We start from the raw sequence: 17,064 nt of genomic DNA, 5'->3' as shown, positions 1-17,064 counted from the left end.
ATTTGTACTGTAAAGGAGACCTGGTTTAAAGCAGCAGAAAGCACTCCTGCACTACCAGGCTATAACTCATTCCACACCTTTCAGCCCCAGAATATGGACCGAAGGCAGTGGGTTCTCCATATTCATAAAGGATATGCACACCTACAGACTAGTAGGTCAGTATAACACATCAGATATACTTCTGGTACAACAGTGGGCAAGACTGTGATTCAGGACATAGCCTGCTATAGGTCCCCAACCATGTCCCAAGACTCTCACTCCATGTTCCTAAGCACCCTGGAAACTATTAGGGTCCAACCCAACCATCATACTGGGAGAAGACCAACTACCCCTCCATCAACTGGGAAAACTACTCACTCCTGCACCAATCTACTTGCCCAACACTTCCTGGAATTCATTAATTCCATTGCACTGGACCAGCTCATTCTTACCTCCACTGAGAATAACATCCTTGAGCTGAGAACAACATCCTTGAGCTGGTTATTACTAACATGGGCAACCACTGCTCACCCATCGTCAATTCCTCCCTGGCAAGATTAGACCACAAACTAATTACCATGGAAATACACATCTTGCCCACACCAAAGGTAACCACCACAAAAAGTCTCAAAAGCTGACTTTAGGCACCTAAAAACAGGTGGCTAACTTCACGGCACCCATGCAAATGGAAGATAGGTGCATAACTGCCGAATCATACACCAATGCACTGTACGAACATGTACATAAATGCACGAGCTAGCCATACCCAACAGAACCAAAACGCTCTCCTCCAAAAGCCATACCCAACAGAACCAAAACGCTCTCCTCCAAAAGAGGAAGTTAATCTGGTGGTCCCCTGCCATTAAACTCTACAACAGAAGAATAAACTGTTGCAGAAAAAGGTCCCAAGACTGGAAAAACTCCCTTATTAGCCTCAACAAAAAAAATTAAAATCTGGTCATCAAAACCTCTAAAGCTAGCCATGAAGGCAGAATTGTGGTAGACACCCAACAACCACAAAGCCTTCTACAGTTGCATCAAGAATCCACAATACCCAGATTTGCTCTGAGTTACTGCACAATGGTACCTCCTATACAGAGCCAACCGATATTGCCAACATACTGGCAAGACAAATTCACTGCCAACTTTACCCCCCCTTATAAGGGCCAATCAATACTGGAAGAATGCCAGGCACCCAGCATTATTGCAGCACAGGTTAAAGCTGCATTGTCCAAGGCCAAGAATACAGCTTCAATGGGACCAAACAATATCCCTAGCTGTGTTCCACATGGACTACAAAGCGAACTGGCACCACACCTGTGTGCCCTGTTCAATCACCACCTAACCTCAGGCTTTGTCCCCACAGAACTGGTGCTACTACTACAGTCATCCCTCATCCCTCTCCATAAACAGAAGTGGGACTACAGACCCTGTGAATTATTGCCACATTAGCCCGACAAGTCTGATATGCAAGGCTATGGAGTGCACAGTCATGGACCTAATTAAATCTAACTCTGGATCCCATGCAATTTGGTTTTAAGGGTAGATCATACCTGGTTGACTTAGAGGTCAGACACCAGAGCTGTGGAGGAGAATAAGGCAGTTCATGCAGCCTACCTCAATCTGGCCAAGGCCTTTGATATCATTCCCCATTCAGGAATTAGTCACCAAACTAGGCATCAACGCCTTTATCACTAAGTGGGTTGCAAATTGGATCACAGTTCAGTGTGAAAGTAGCAAACTCAGACTACCAGTCACGAGAAAGATCCCACAGGGATCAGTCCTGGGTTTGGCGTCTACTTCTCAGAAGTTCAGGCCAACACAGAGGGAGTCTGGCTGATAAGTTCACGGACTATTGCAAGCTGGGAGCCATTATTAACTCCAAGTGATGCAGACATCCAATAGAAAGGCCTTACCAGAGACCAATGACTGGTGTCGAAACCATGGACTTAAGCTTAATGCCAAAAAAATGCACAGTCATTCCCTTTGGGAAAAACTCTGTTCACAGTATTACCACATTGATGGTAGCCAACTGAACACTGAAGGCATAAGATCTGGGGACAGGTTGACAGCAACCTCACCTTCAACCATCACATAACTGGTCAGAAAGTCCCATGTGGCACATCCAGGAAGAAGGGTCATCTCCATCTACTCTTCCCTTAGAGCAATCGAGGGAAGAGTATAATGCCCCATTTGGCATGTACCTCATTAAACACCTGCAAAAGCCCCATGTGGTACATCCAGGAAGAAGGGCCATCTCCATCTACTCTTCCCTTAGAGCAATTGAGGGAAGAGTATAATGCCCCATTTGGCATGCACATCATTAAACACCTGCAACAGCTGGAAAGACAAAAGTACCTCACGAAGAGGATCCTAGGCCTTAAGACTCATGCCCTATATGGACAGAAAAAACTCGCTTTTCTGTCTCATACCACCTCTGCTCGACTTACAAAGCCATGTCTGACCCAGTTCAGGTTGCCAGATTTGACTGGCCAGATAGGAAAGGGTCTTGGAACATCGCAGTTCCCCACTAAACAGAAGTACCTCTGTTTTGCTATTTTTGGCTAGTGTACCAGCATACAGGCCAATCAAAAGAAACAAAGTGGAGGCTATTTCATTGGGATTTTAAACAGCAGAGCAGGACTCAGGATCTGGCTGCTGATCCCAGGACAGTCCTGCTCAAATGGGGACATCTGACAACCCTGGACCTAGCCCTGCTAGAAATGTTACAGTTAAAGAAATCCCATTCCCTTTGCACTACACTCCAGGGACCTGAACCTCATTGCCACAAACAGAACATGCTGGAAGAACAGGTTCATAACCCAGAGACTGGCCATGCTTTGGAATAGACTTCCCATACCATTTTCAAGAGAAATCTTGAGTGGATGGGAAACAAAGTTCACCCTGGGGATCACTCCAGTGGCTCTACGAGAGGCACTGGAACTAATGGTGGCATGATGCCAGGGCACTTCTATGGGCTAGGCTTGTAAAGGCTCCAGGGCTGTTGGCTTAGGACACCTACGAACCTATGGTGGTACTTTCACCAAGAAAGTCAAGAGCAGTGGCTTAGTGTTGAGAAATGCCTGCAAGGAGGGAGTGGCTTCTACACAGTATTTTGATCATGCTTGTGGGTAATTTGGAGACTGAACTTGTACAAAAGTAGTAGCAGTCTTTGCCAATAGAACTACAAGATGCAGACTTCAGCTAGAAAAATGACCAACCCCCCCCTCCCCATTTGACAATGGTAGACAGCTCATACTCCCCTTCCCAGATTACTATATTCAAGAGATCTCGAACATAACCCTCTTCATATGATCCAAGGAGAGGAAACTCAAGCCATTCAGAACTATGCACCACACCCATGTTTGTGGTGATTTGACAGCTTTGTTACCCTGGTGAGTGAAAACAAATGTTTACCAGATGAGCTCAGTCTTGCAGCCTTAAAGGTAGCAAAGTAATAGGTTAAGTGAGCTGCATCTGTTTGAATGGGCATTTCTAGCTTGTGCACAGGAGGTAGATTTGAGGGTTTAGGCTGATGCCTACCATTCAAAGTCCTAGGTGGCTTAGGTAAAGATTAATGCCATCAGCACAAGATGGCCAAGAGTTTGTAGCCTGTGATGCTGCATTATGTGCGGTACAGTGTTTGAGTTCACTACATGTAGCTGGTGCAGATCTTGCAGAAAGACTCCTTTGGCCTTTTAGTGAGTTCATTACCAGTTAACATGGGACTGGTTCATGCAATGCCTCAGGACTCCTTGTATTATAAGGCTGGCAACAGAGATGTTAATGTTGAATATGCTCTAAATAACCAGTGTTGCAAGACCTGAAGTGAACATGTAAAGAGGAGCTAGGGAACTATTATAGCTGTGAGGTTTGGACTAATTGTATATTCAGCTTAAGCCCATATTGCTTGCAATAAGTACTCAAGCTGAGTTATCAGCAGTGTTAAGAAAATGCTCATGCCAATGACAAAGATGAAATGGATAAGTAACTCAAGGTACCCCCTACTGTAGAAAATACTCAATGAAAAAAACTACAGCTACACCGCACTGAGCAACAAAACTAGTGAAAACTGCATTGCATACAATTCTGAAGCACAAGTGCTGCAGACCACCCTGTCGCACAAGCTGTGCTGACAGTGAAGCTACCACATCCCTGGTGTAAAAGTAGACCGGTCCAGTCTGCTGTCCACAGCTCACTGTAACCCAAAGAATTGGGAAGTATGCAAGGTACAGCAGGACTACAGATATGGTGTATGGCAGGCTTGCAGGTAGTGTTTTTTTTCCCCTCTGCAAAAGGCCCTTAGGAACATTAAGCCTGTGTACAGTTTCTCTACAGCAAATACTGCAATACAATGCCTTGCTATCAGAGCGAGTTAAGTCAGCAACTGAGAACAAGTGCATGGTGATGGTGTGGAGGCTATCAAGTCAGGTGTCAGTTTGCTTTTCACATTTTTCCTAAAGATGCAAGGGATACCACTTTGCTGGGATGTACTGAAAAAACGGAATTTTAACTTGAGAAACACCACAGCACCTACTAATGTTAGGTTGTCCAAAAAACGGAATTTTAACTTGAGAAACACCACAGCACCTACTAATGTTAGGTTGTCCAGTATGTCTCCTTCAGTCTTGTTTGGGTTCTGAGCCGAAACTTCAGCTCAGACTTCACCTATGCTAAAGCTAGAGACCGAATACTATCCCATAGTGCTTAGCAGCTATTCCCCAGATCTCATTTGCCACTTGAAGCTTCAGGATAGTCTTCACTGGCCTCAGCTTTGAAAAATAAATTTAATATTTTATAACTAATTGTTAGCTATTTTTAATTAGTGCTACCATAAAAGCCTTGTGCTATTTTTAGCTTTTCTAAACCTTGTAAGTTTCTTTGTGGCTCTGTGCCCTGCTTTCTCCTCAAGAATCCGTTTAGATGATTCTTGCCTTTATTTCTTCCTTAAGCCTTTTAAGAGTACTGTTTAAGTTATTGGTGGAGGAGATGGTCAAACTTTAAGAATATAGCACCTTATTTTAAATACTTGTTTCTTGTGGTTTCTTTTTATAACAAGTTCTGTGTTCTAACTTTTGAGAATTTATTACAGCTAGCATGTCTAAGGAACCAGTTAAGGAACAAGTCAGGATTCAAAAAGTGTGATTCCTGCACTCAGATGTCCATTAGGTGACAGACACTAGTTGGGTGTACTGTCTGCGTCCACTCCCATCTACAACACTCCTGCATCATTTGTCAGTTTGTGCCAGGGTCTTGCAGGAGAGAAAGCTTATATTGAGGGGCTTTGTGGACGAAGGAAATCAGACAAGACTCAAGTCTGCTTAATCAGCTCCAGTGGTCTGAGCCAACAAGCAACACCAAACATGCCTTTTCGGCTCAGGGGTAAGTCAGACCCTTGTCGGAGCCAGCTCTCCCACTCCGCTCCAACATCAGCCTTGGAGCCACCCTCAGTGCCAAGCAGATCTCCTGGCCTCTTGGGGCTGGAGTCTCAGCCGAGGACTGTGGTGCCTTCAAGGTGATGTGGAATGAGCTCTGAACTGAGACTACTCCACCTTTGGCTCTAGTCTCTTCCCCCTAAGGGACCGGTGTCCACCTTCTCATTACCTCTCCTATCACCCACAGATTAGAGAGCCAGTGCCCCAGGAAGCCACAATGGATGGATCCTCCTCTTCGGATACCTCCCAGAACACCCCCCGAGGAGGTCCCTCAAAGACTGTGCAAGAGGAAGCATTCTGATACAGACTAAGGATTCAGAAGGGTCCCCAAGGTCATCCTCTGAGGATCTTTCAGACATTCTAGTGGGGTGGCTGAAGTCCCTACTCACCAGGGGCCAACATGGCAAGACTGCTGTAGTCAGTTTTTCCACCCCTACCATACCTTATTCCTAAAGGTCAAAAGGGCAGAAAAGTGTGGTTCTGTATATCCAAAAGGAGCCTTATCCGACTTGTGGTGATCCTTCCCCCCAGGGGCAGAGGGGGAACAGAAGGCACTGTCCCATGTGGCAGAGGGGGTCCACAAACCAGGGCAACAGGGATACTTTCTCTGGTAGGCCCTTCCAGCACTCCTGAAAGGAGGCCTACCCTTCCAGCACTCCTGAAAGGGGGCCTGCCTGTTCACCTCTGGAGGCAGTCTGAGGAGAATATTGCTGTACCCAGAAGCCTGGCTGAATCTGACCAGAGATAAATGGGTACAGTCCATTATATCCAGAGGACACAACACTCCCTTCCAATGTACACCTCAGCCAAAGTGTATCCCAGACATTCCACCCGGTCAAAGGGCTCAAGCAACACCAAAAATACAAAATTTGCTAAAGATACAAAACAAAAACAAGTCACACAAGAAGTCCCCACAGACCAACTAGAATCCAGAAGTTACTCAAGGTTCCTTTTAGTTCCAAAAGGGACTGGAGACTTGTATTGTATCTCAGCAGACCTAAACAAGTCTGTGAAAATGTCAAAGTTTCAGATAGCACTGCAGTCTATACTCCCATTCCTGGGAAAAGAATTTGATGTGCTCATTGGATCTTCAGGAAGCGTACTACCACACAGGTGGACAGGCACTCAAGATTTCTACGCTTCTGGCTTGGAACCAGTCCTTACAGTTCAGAGTTCTTCCCTCTGGACTCACCACAGCCTCCAGGGTATTCACCAAATGCATGGCAGTAGTCACAGCTCATCTGAGACACCAAGGATTCCAGGCATTTCCATACTTAAGACTACTGGCCCCTAACTGCCACCAAGCAACTACTGATCAAAGCAAGAGACTACACCAACCATCTCTTCTCAAAACTAGGCACTACTATAAATACAGAAAAATCTGCCTTGACATCACAGCATATTACATTCATTGTTGCAGATTTAAATACAAATGGCATGTTGGCAAAGCTACTTCAAGAAAGGATACAGACACTACAGTAAAGTGATTTTACTTGAGACCAGAGCACAGGCAAGATTTGTGCTGAAAGTCCTAGGCTCTATGGCAGCACTACTTCTCATGGCACAACTTCACATGAAAATACTGCAGTGGCTACTCTTCACCCAATAGTCCATGCAGTTACCCAAGTCTCACTTTTTCATAACTTTATTGCAAGGACTTCCATGTGGGTTCAGTCCCCACAGGCAACAATGGTTAAACTGTACTTAAACTTATCACTACAGTAACCATGGACTCATCCCAGATAGGGTGGGGGGCATTATCTGGGACAGACTGTCCACGGAGTTTGGAAAGATCACGAGTGCCATTTGCATAAGTCCTAGAGATGAGGGCCATGCTTCTAGCATTGCAAGCACTTCAGGACTCTTCCCACAGGGACTACTGCAATTCACACAGACAATATGTTGGTGGTATGGTACAGCAACAAGCAAGGGGGAACCAGATCCTACCTTCTATGTAGAGAGGCCCAGAGAGTATGGCAATGGGCAATATCTTCAACGCTTTGACAGCAACACATCCCAGGGAAATCCAACGTTATAGCAGACAAGCTAAGTAGAGACTCATGCCTCACAAGTAATCCCTCAATCAGGAAGTTGCAGATCACATTTTTCACAAATGGGGCCAGCCTTGCTGCGACCTAGCCACTCCCTTCAATTCCAAATGCAGTAACTACTTTGCTCTGATTTGTCAAAGATGCACTGGTTCATGATTGGCCCCTGGGTCTTTATGCCCCCCCATTTCCCTCAATTCCAAATGTCATACAGAAAGCAAAGTTGAGTCGCAGGTAAATTCTCATTTGGCCATACTGGCCTTGTCAATTTGGTTCCTCTTCCTTTAGCCCTACCTTCAAGCGGAACCATGGATCCTGGACCCAGTGCTGGATCAGACACAGAATGCTCCATCTGCACCCAACACCCTCAAACTGACAGCTTGGCTGCTCCACTTCCACTCTAGCCAGGCTTCTGGAATTTTCCCCTGCAGTTAGTCACATTCTAGTCTTTGCACAAGCAGACTAGGAATCTCTAGTCAAGAGAATGGAAAAGGTTCTCTTGCTGGACTGACAAGACATGTCCTTTTACAGCACCTATACCTCTAAAAGACTAGGCAAAGCCTTACTACAAGGTACCTTTCTGTTAAGAACTCCCTTCAGAGAACCTCCTCCTCCTTGGGACCTTAATCTAGAATCACCTTTGATTCTGCCCACTTTTGAACCAGCATAATCTTGTTCATTAATTTTTATCTTGGAAAAACTCTTCCTGACAGCAATTACTTCAGCCAGGAGTGTACCCCTTTCCTTCTTACCAAAAGTTCGTTCTCAAGCCAATTTAAACCAGAGTATAGAATTAGTGTTTTTTCCAAACTATGGCAACAAGGGTTTGGATGTGCACAGAGTTACATTTTTACTTCCACAGAAGTAGAGATTAGAAGTCAGACCAATTGGTTGTCTCCTAGTCAGAAAATGAAAAGGTTCGGCAGTCTCAAGTTACTTTGTCCATATGGCCTACTGAAACCATCACGTCCGATTACCACAATAAGGAACCACCATGGAAAATCAAAGGGCATTCAACTACATTGGTTTCTACCTCCATTGCCTTTCAATCCAGACCGCCACTGGATTCAATTTGTGCTCCTGTTACATTGTTAACCCTCATACCTTTATTACTCATTACAAAGTAAATGTGGCCTCCCAGAACAGGGCATCCTTTAGTTCCACTATCCCAAGTTTATTCTCTTGAGCCACCCAAGAAAAAAGGTGCTGGGACTATCCCAAACAGCAAGACTGAAGGCAAGATGGGACAGCAAAGTTATGTACTCACCATAAAGTTCCATGCTTGTCCAGTATCTCACCTTCAGTCTTGCATCCCTCCCAGCCATCCCCCTCTGAAGTTACAAGAATTTCTCAGAAATTTATCAGGTCTAATTCCCTTCTTGCCTTTACTTGTTAAAAAGTGACAATGTTTTTAGAATCATCCTTTTTGGGTATTGAACATATCATGGGAACCTTCCTTCTCAAACGAGATCTGGGGACCTTCCTTCTCAAAGAAGATCTGGGGAATAGCCACTAAGCACTACAGGGTAGTATTCAGCCTCAAGCCAGTAGAGGCTCTTGAGCTTTAGTTTAGGCAGAGTCAGAGCAGAGGTTTCAGCTCCGAACCCAAACAGCAAGACTGAAGGCGAGATACTGAACAAACATGGAACGATCTATAAAGAATATCCAATAATCCCAAGGATCCTGATACTCCAGTGCATTCCCATTTGCCTCACTTTGATCGGCTCCTCAAAACGACTTTCTGTACAAACCATTGAGACCTGTCACTAAAGGAGTTTTGTCTTCTGTGAATCAGCTTCAAGTCATATGCTTATTCAGCAACCTTCTAAATACACGAGACTAGGGGGTTCCACTACAAAATTCTAGTCAAACATTCTTACAAGAAAATTTCAGCCCAATCCAACTCCCACTGGGTGCACACAATGGTTTTGTATTCGAACACTACCCCACCAGATGCACAGTAGCAAGGACCACCAAAACTCCACCCACCATATGCAAGACTTTCTAAATAATTGAATCTGGGCGCTGCTGCAAGTGTGCAGTATACAAATTCAAAGGGTAGTATGTTGACATTTATGTGCATTAGTTGTTGGTGTTACCTACATAACAAAACCATTAAAAAAACAGAATGCAATACAACTAACGATTCATCTATTCTATCAATGTTCAGTGTGCTATTAACCGATATTATGCAATACTCAACACTGCAAACACTAAATGCCTCACTTCTGACTACAACCCGAACACAACTCACACAAGCATGAACCTAAGCAGCTGAGACATCCGGTACAAAACTGCACTTTCATGCTGCTTCTGTAAGTGGCAAACATCCCCACACACAAAATCAATTACTGCTCAATAATATAAGAAACACGGGGGTTGCAGACCAAGGGGCTAGCCTGGCCCCCAGCAAAACAAATTCCAAAAAAATCAAATGTAGCAAAGAAACACTGAGGGTGCAGGGGGAGCTCGCCGTCCTGCTAAAGCGATTCCTGTACAAACATAGTACATACTGAGTTTAACTCCACACTGAAAACTCCCTTGGAATGGCCCTAAGAATGACAATACCTCTCAACCGTTTAGATTCACAGAGCGCCCAGATTTTTGCCTCATACTTTTTACTCAAAACTGTGGCTTTCTGGCAAATTATTCAGAGTTGGTGTCATGAAATGACAGACATTTCAGTTTCAGACTTCATACCCTTCAGAAAATTCATGCTGATGTAAAGCCTGTTATCCTATCAACAAGTTGGTAAGAGCAATATTTAAAAAAGTATCCTAAACTAAAAAAGATCATCTCTACTTGACTCCAAGTAGACTATACTCTATCTATAAAACCTAGCACTTGCTCCTACAGTACTTATCACCTTGATACAGCACTCTTGTTATAGATAGCACCCCAAAAAGGCAAGCCCCCTTTCTTGCTCACCCACATCCCCTGAAAACTCTTTTAAAGTTTTTTTGTCTATTTCCTTCTAGCATGTCGAGGGATCAGTTGCTAGTGTCCTCTCCTGCTCAGCTGGTGAACCTGGGAATATTGAGGCAATGTTACAACTGTCTCATGTACACAGACAACCCTCTCCTCCTCCCACAAAACACAAATACATGCGAGAGATGCAATTATACGGCCAAACTGGAGGCTGAGCTCTCTCAACACAAGACTGGCAAGACCAGACAGGAGGAGAAGGTTACCACATACACTATAGACCCAGTCTCACATAGTACCATCACAACCACAAATCATACACATAAACACACAAAGACATACTGGAGGCTCTGATCAAAATCTACCAAAACAGCAGAGACCACCAAAGCATACACCCAAACAACTGTTACCTCAAAACACAACACCTGCAACACATAGACCTCACAGTCAGAGTGTCAAACAGTCACAGCCCTTAAGGCCAAACACAATGCCAGACACACTAGTCATTGGTGACTCCATAGTCAGACACACTGACGTCCCGCTCACCAGACTGAGTAAGGAGAAGGTCACAGTAAGCTGCCTGTCGGGCGCTAGAATCCGCCACATAACGCAAGCACTCAGGTCTCTCAACAGCAGGTACAAGTACGACTCAGTCATTGTCCACGCTGGTGTAAACGACCTGAGACGCACCTCCTTGGACTACATGAAAAGAGACATTGAGGAGCTCTCTGATTATGTAGCCCAGGCAGGTATGACCCTGACCTTGAGCAGTATCCTACCTTCACCAAGAATTATGCCACAATACAAAGATAAGATGATCAGTTTTAACAATTGGCTTAAACTCTGGTGTCATTCAAAGGGATCCAATGTCTGTCTGCCTGGGATGACATGCTGGACAAGCCACGCTGCTACGCAAGGGACGGCTTGCACCTGTCACCCTGGGATTCGGATATTGGCAAAGGCTCTTGCCACCCCATAGTGCCTTTTTAGGCAAGGCTCAAATTCTAAACCTTCCACCCTAGAACACAAAAAGGAAAAAACTAAGGGTAATGCTGCTCAATGCCAGAAGTCTCAATCTCAAAATGCACTCACTCGAGGCCCTTCTCAGTATGGAGAACATCGATGTCTGTGCTGTGACAGAAACCTGGTTCAAGGCTCCTGAGAGCACCCCAGCACTATCAGGTTTTACCTCATATCATGCGTTCCGGCCCCAAAATCCGGACAATACCAAGAAAGGAGGGGGGGTATCCATATTCATCAAGGATACTTACACCTCAAGATTGGTGGCAACGCCGCGATGCATCGGAGACCATCCAGGTGCAGTTAACCATAGGCAAGACTGCTCTACAAATTGTAGCATGTTACAGGCCACCCTCACAAACTCAGGAATCTCACTTGGCCTTCCTGAAAACACTGGAGGGAATAAATGTATCCCGTAATACCATCATACTAGGTGACTTCAATTACCCAAATATAGACTGGGAATGCTACTCAAGCCCAAACACCCTGGCCCAAAAGTTCCTGGAATTCATAAACTCAAATGCCATGGAACAACTAGTCACTATCCCCACAAGAGGAGAAAACATACTTGATCTCATCATCACGAACATGGGAGCAAAATGTTCAACACCAGAAGTATACCCCTCACTGGTGAGATCAGATCACAAACAAATCTCGCTGGAGGTCCTCATCCCACCCCTCCTGAAACAAAAAGACCACAGTAAAGAACTTCTCAAAGCAGACTTTGCACTTCTAAAGACTAGTGTGGTCTCCTTTAAGGCCCCTGAGCGGCGGAAAACAGTACTCTAGCCGCTGAATCACTTACAAATGCCTTCTACCAGCACCTGCAGGACTGCATGGATAAGGCAATCCCAAGCAAAACAAAGACTCTTTGTACCAAAGGCAAGCGTCCAGTCTGGTGGACCCCAGCCATAAACAAACTCTACAACAAAAGGAGGAAGCTACTACATGATAGAGCAAAATCCTTGAAAGGTAAGACATGCTTGATCACTATAAGTAAAAAGCTGAGAGCCCTCATAAAATCATCCAAAGCAAATTTTGAGAGAAGAATAGCTAAAGACTCTAAAGACAATCATAAGGCCTTCTTTAGCTATGTTAGAAACCTGGGAGGAAACTCCCAGATATGCTCAGAATTAGTTCAAAATGATGAGAAGATTACTGATCCTACAGACATTGCCAACATACTGGCTGACAGGTTCAGTGCAAACTTCTCCCCTCCCCTAAAAGGAGAGATATCTATACCAACAGATTGCAGCCCCCCAAACATCTCTAATGCCCAAGTGAGAACGGCTCTCTCAAAGGCAAAAAACACAGCATCCATGGGACCTGATGGTGTCCCCGGCTGTGTGCTACATGCACTCAACGAGGAATTAAATCCTCAGTTAGGACAGCTGTTTAATCGTAGCCTCACCTCGGGATACGTACCCAGGAGTGGCGCTGCGACTGTAGTCCCACTTCACAAAGGCGGTGCCTCCACCGACCCTGGAAATTACCGACCCATTAGCTTGACAAGCCTCATCTGCAAAGCCATGGAGAGGATCATAATGGATCTCATAAATAAAGACATAGGGAATTTGCAGACTCTGGATCCAACCCAGTTTGGCTTTGTCAAGGGCAGGTCATGCCTTTTAAACTTGGTTGACTTTTTGAAACAGTCACCAAGGCCATTGATGAGGAAAGGCAGTCCATACAGCCTACCTCGATCTGGCGAAGGCCTTGACACAATACCCCACTCGGGTATCATTGAAAAACTCATCAGCCTAAATGTTAACCCATACATCACAAGATGGGTTGCAAACTGGCTGAGTGACAGAACCCACAGGGTCAGAGTTGCGGTGCCATGTCTGACTCTAAGCCTGTCTCAAGTGGTGTCCCACAGGGCTCAGTCCTGGGCCCACTCTTGTTTGGCATCTACTTTTCGAGTACAAGCAAACACGGAGGGTTATGGCTGACAAAGTTTTCAGATGACTGCAAACTGGGTGCCGTAGTCGAAAACACATCTGACACAGATATCCTTCAGAAGGGTCTCACAGAATCACGGATAACTGGTGCCAGAGCCACGGCCTAAAGTTAAATGCCAAAAAATGCATAGTCATACCCTTCGGGAAAAACAAGGTTACCCCTAGCTACCATATAGGTGGAAATCCACTGAGCACAGAAGAGGTTATTAGGGACCTGGGGACCCAGGTTGACAGCAGTCTGTCATTCGACACCCATGTTGCAAAATAGTTAGGAAGACCTTCTACATTGCCCACCTTATCATGAAGGGATTCACATCTAGATCAAGAGAGGTCATAGTCTCCCTATATTCATCACTCATCCGACCAATGATTGAGTACAATGCCCCATTCGGAATGTATCTGACCCGACACTTGCAGCAGCTGGAGAGGCCACAAAAGTTCCTCACCAAGAGGATTATGGGTCTCAAAATCTGACCTATGCTGCCAGACTGAAAGAACTCCAACTCTATTCAGTCGCCACGCTTGCTCAGGGGTGACCTGTGCCTGACATACAAGGCATTATCAAACCCTGACTTGATGTACATGCTTCACCTCAAAAATCTAGATCCATCAGAGCCACAAGGCGGAGACCTAAACCTTGACACGGCCATTAATAGAACGTGCTGGAGGGATAGATTCATTACCCAAAGACTCCCTATGCTGTGGAACAAAATCCCGGTATATGTGAGGCAAAGCACCTCGCTGGCTTTGTTTAAGAGAAATCTTGACCAATGGATGGGAGATCGCAAGTATACCCCAGGGATTACCTCAGTGTCACTGCTCGACAGAGGCACAGCAAAATAATGGGCATAGTTCCCCAAACCTAAGGGGTGGCGTAAGCCACAAAACTATGGGCTAGGCTTGTAAATGCCCTCGGGCAGATAGCCTAGTATGAACCTATGAACCTAAGTATCCCTATTTGGGGGCCTTTGACTCCCATTACTGGTGGCTTTGTTCATATTCCTTGCTCCAACAGGTTGAGAAGTATGCGCCAAAGTATGATCACATGATGAATAGTCACCAGGATACTTGATAACCCGATTACCATGCAACATTACACGGGATTGCCCGGTCAATCGTGAGGAACTGTTCTAATACAAAGCCCACAGGGCAATAAAAATATATGTCAACTATTCACCTCTCCCGAGTTTCACTCAAATTTTAGCTCTTTATCCTAATCCATCCTAAGATGGAGACTTGAGAAAATGTAGCTCATTTTATACAGCAAAATATATTCGAATTCGGCATTAGCTCAACGTTTTAAGTTATTGGCTTTCTATTATAGTACCCCACAGGGCGCGGTGTTACTGATTTAACAGATGGGCCTGTCAGCGCACACCTATGCAGATATTGCATGCATTGAGTCTATTCGCAATTCACCCTTTTTCGTGATGAAATACAATCTCAGAGTTGGTATTGTTACATGATTTTGTATGCAAATACCAAAGAAAAATACAAAGCTCTTGTGGATACACCATTGAAACATCGTACAAAACAAGCAAATTAAAGGGGAAAAAAAAGTACTGCACTGTAATTGAGAAAAAAATAGTGTGTTTACCATCTACCCCCCCCCCCAATCCATCGCCGGAACCTAAAGCTTTAACACACACATACACAAAGCAACAGCTGCATGCACCAAAAACGCAGCTCACAAGTTACCTTTATAGAAACTTAAAAAGGTGGTAGATATTAATGGGAAGAGACTTCAAATCAGTGATTAGCCCAGTCTGAACAGCTAAACACGATATGTATCACCGAAAATCAGAAACATTCTTTACAAGTCAGTGCATTTGAGAAATTAGGACTACTAAGGTCGGAAGATACGGTACATTTTCCATGGATAAATTACTTTATACGAACCATATAACGCAAACAAACCTTTACAAAGACCGCACCGGGAGGATAGGGTTCATCGCCTTTTCATATGCCCAAAATGGGACTTTTTTTGTAGAAATGTGAACACAGCCAGTGCAAAGGGCAAACCTTTTTTTGCTAAAATAAAAGCTTATTTTGTAGTACTTGAGATGCTTATGATATTTCAAACTGTTTTGTGGCCAACAAACAGGCCTTTGTAACCACGGATGGAAAGACGACAGAGATAAACAGCTAGAACTGCTCTACAATAGCAGCAGTTTACCAAAAACAAGACAACCCTGGTGAGGGCTCAGAGTAGACAACCCGCAAGCTTATCACCTCGAATTTGTTTATGGGTGAGAAGAGAAGCAACAAATCGGTCAGCTGCCTAAAACGCCTATGAAACTTGAAAAAGGGGAAGAGCATGTGACACTTTTCTGTCAGACACCCCACTCACCAGCTACCTACCGCCCCCCCCTCCCCGTAGCATCTACGTTCACCAGTCGTGACTGGGACAAATCTCAAAAAAGATTCAGGTTAAATGAACTTTCATTACGACAAAACCGTTGAGGCCAAGCAAGCTGTTGCCCCGTTAACGGGAATTTTATTTATTTTTTTTTATGGTATTTCTAGCAGGACTCAACTGCCCAAAGTGGGACCGCTAACCCTAAAGGAGGAAGTAAAGACAAGCAGCACTGACCTTCATCCGTTTCGAATCTGAACGTAGTAGTCCGAGGACGCCCGCGAGCTTTCCCGTTCTGTTATAGATTACTGTAATTTTGGTTATACAACGCACGACATTTAAATTACATACACATAAACGCTGTTAAACTTTAACTTCAGAAACATTAAATATATTTTTTCTTTTAGAATATAAAAAAAAGCGTTACATCTTTGCAAATATCTGCATTTTTCTTACAAAGAACAAGATGGAGTTAGAAAATGCTTCATTAAATGTTATCCTGTAAAAACTAGCATTATTTTTTCTTACCGTAATTGATGTACAACAAAACCAGAGCTAGAAAATACTTCATTATAAGCTTTTAATCTATGTGTTGTATTGCACACAACAAAATCAATTCCTTGCTCCTTCCCTTTATTTCCTACGTAGTAGTGCCTGCAAAACAAGATCAATTCCTTGTTCCTTCCCTTTATATAATACCTAGTGTCTGCTGCCGCCCCCTCCTCTTCCCTTCCCCCCTCTCATTAAACAGACGGATTCTTTATAGAAGCCATGGTTTCGATTTCTATTTCTTCTGGCGTTTTTCTGTTTATTAACTTTTAGGACTGTTGTTCTGTAGGGTTACCACCTGTCCCACTTTGCGAGGGACAGTCCCTCTTTGGGCAGTTGTGTCCTGACAAAAAATTGTAAAAATGGCAAATGTCCTGAGATTTTAGGCCAGAATTATTGCCTGTATTTTATGTAATAGTTGCATAAAACAGTAATTCTGTATCTAAAATACCTAAATTTTATAAGAAACAGAATAAGCAATTAAAATGCTACAAGAATATGCTTTTATTTAGGCAAAAAAGTTAAGTTCTATCCTTTGTACGGACCGTGTGTATGTGTCGGCTTGTAAAATCTGATGTTTGTACCAAAAATGTCCCACTTTGGCCATTTGAAAAGGTGGCAACCCATGTTCTGTAATGATATTCAAACTGTAAACGTTAGATTTGGGTAGTGGAATTGAGTTCGTTGTAACTCTGGTCTGGTATAATTTGCAGCATGCCTGAAAAGGAAAGAAATTACATATAAAGTAAGACACTTTAACAAGTTAGTACCATGCCTTTGCAGCACTCAAC

General features: G+C 44.2%; 1 protein-coding gene across 1 annotated transcript in view; it reads right to left on the bottom strand.

Annotated features, from left to right (window-relative positions):
• LOC122811409 (sperm acrosome membrane-associated protein 4-like) overlaps window positions 1-16,402 on the bottom strand; it is a 35,107-nt gene extending 18,705 nt beyond the window's left edge. The window contains exon 1 of the mRNA XM_044083238.1: window positions 16,253-16,402. Coding sequence (XP_043939173.1) covers window positions 16,253-16,295 — 43 coding nt within the window. The 5' untranslated portion in view covers window positions 16,296-16,402. The remainder of the gene's footprint in view (window positions 1-16,252) is intronic.
• Between the last annotated feature and the right edge of the window lie 662 nt (window positions 16,403-17,064).

Source organism: Protopterus annectens, chromosome 9.part0 (genome assembly GCF_019279795.1).
Source record: "Protopterus annectens isolate FY-2018-M chromosome 9.part0, PAN1.0, whole genome shotgun sequence".
NCBI lineage: Eukaryota > Metazoa > Chordata > Ceratodontiformes > Protopteridae > Protopterus > Protopterus annectens.
Note: the sequence above shows the minus strand (reverse complement) of the source record. Positions and strands in the feature narration are given on the sequence as shown.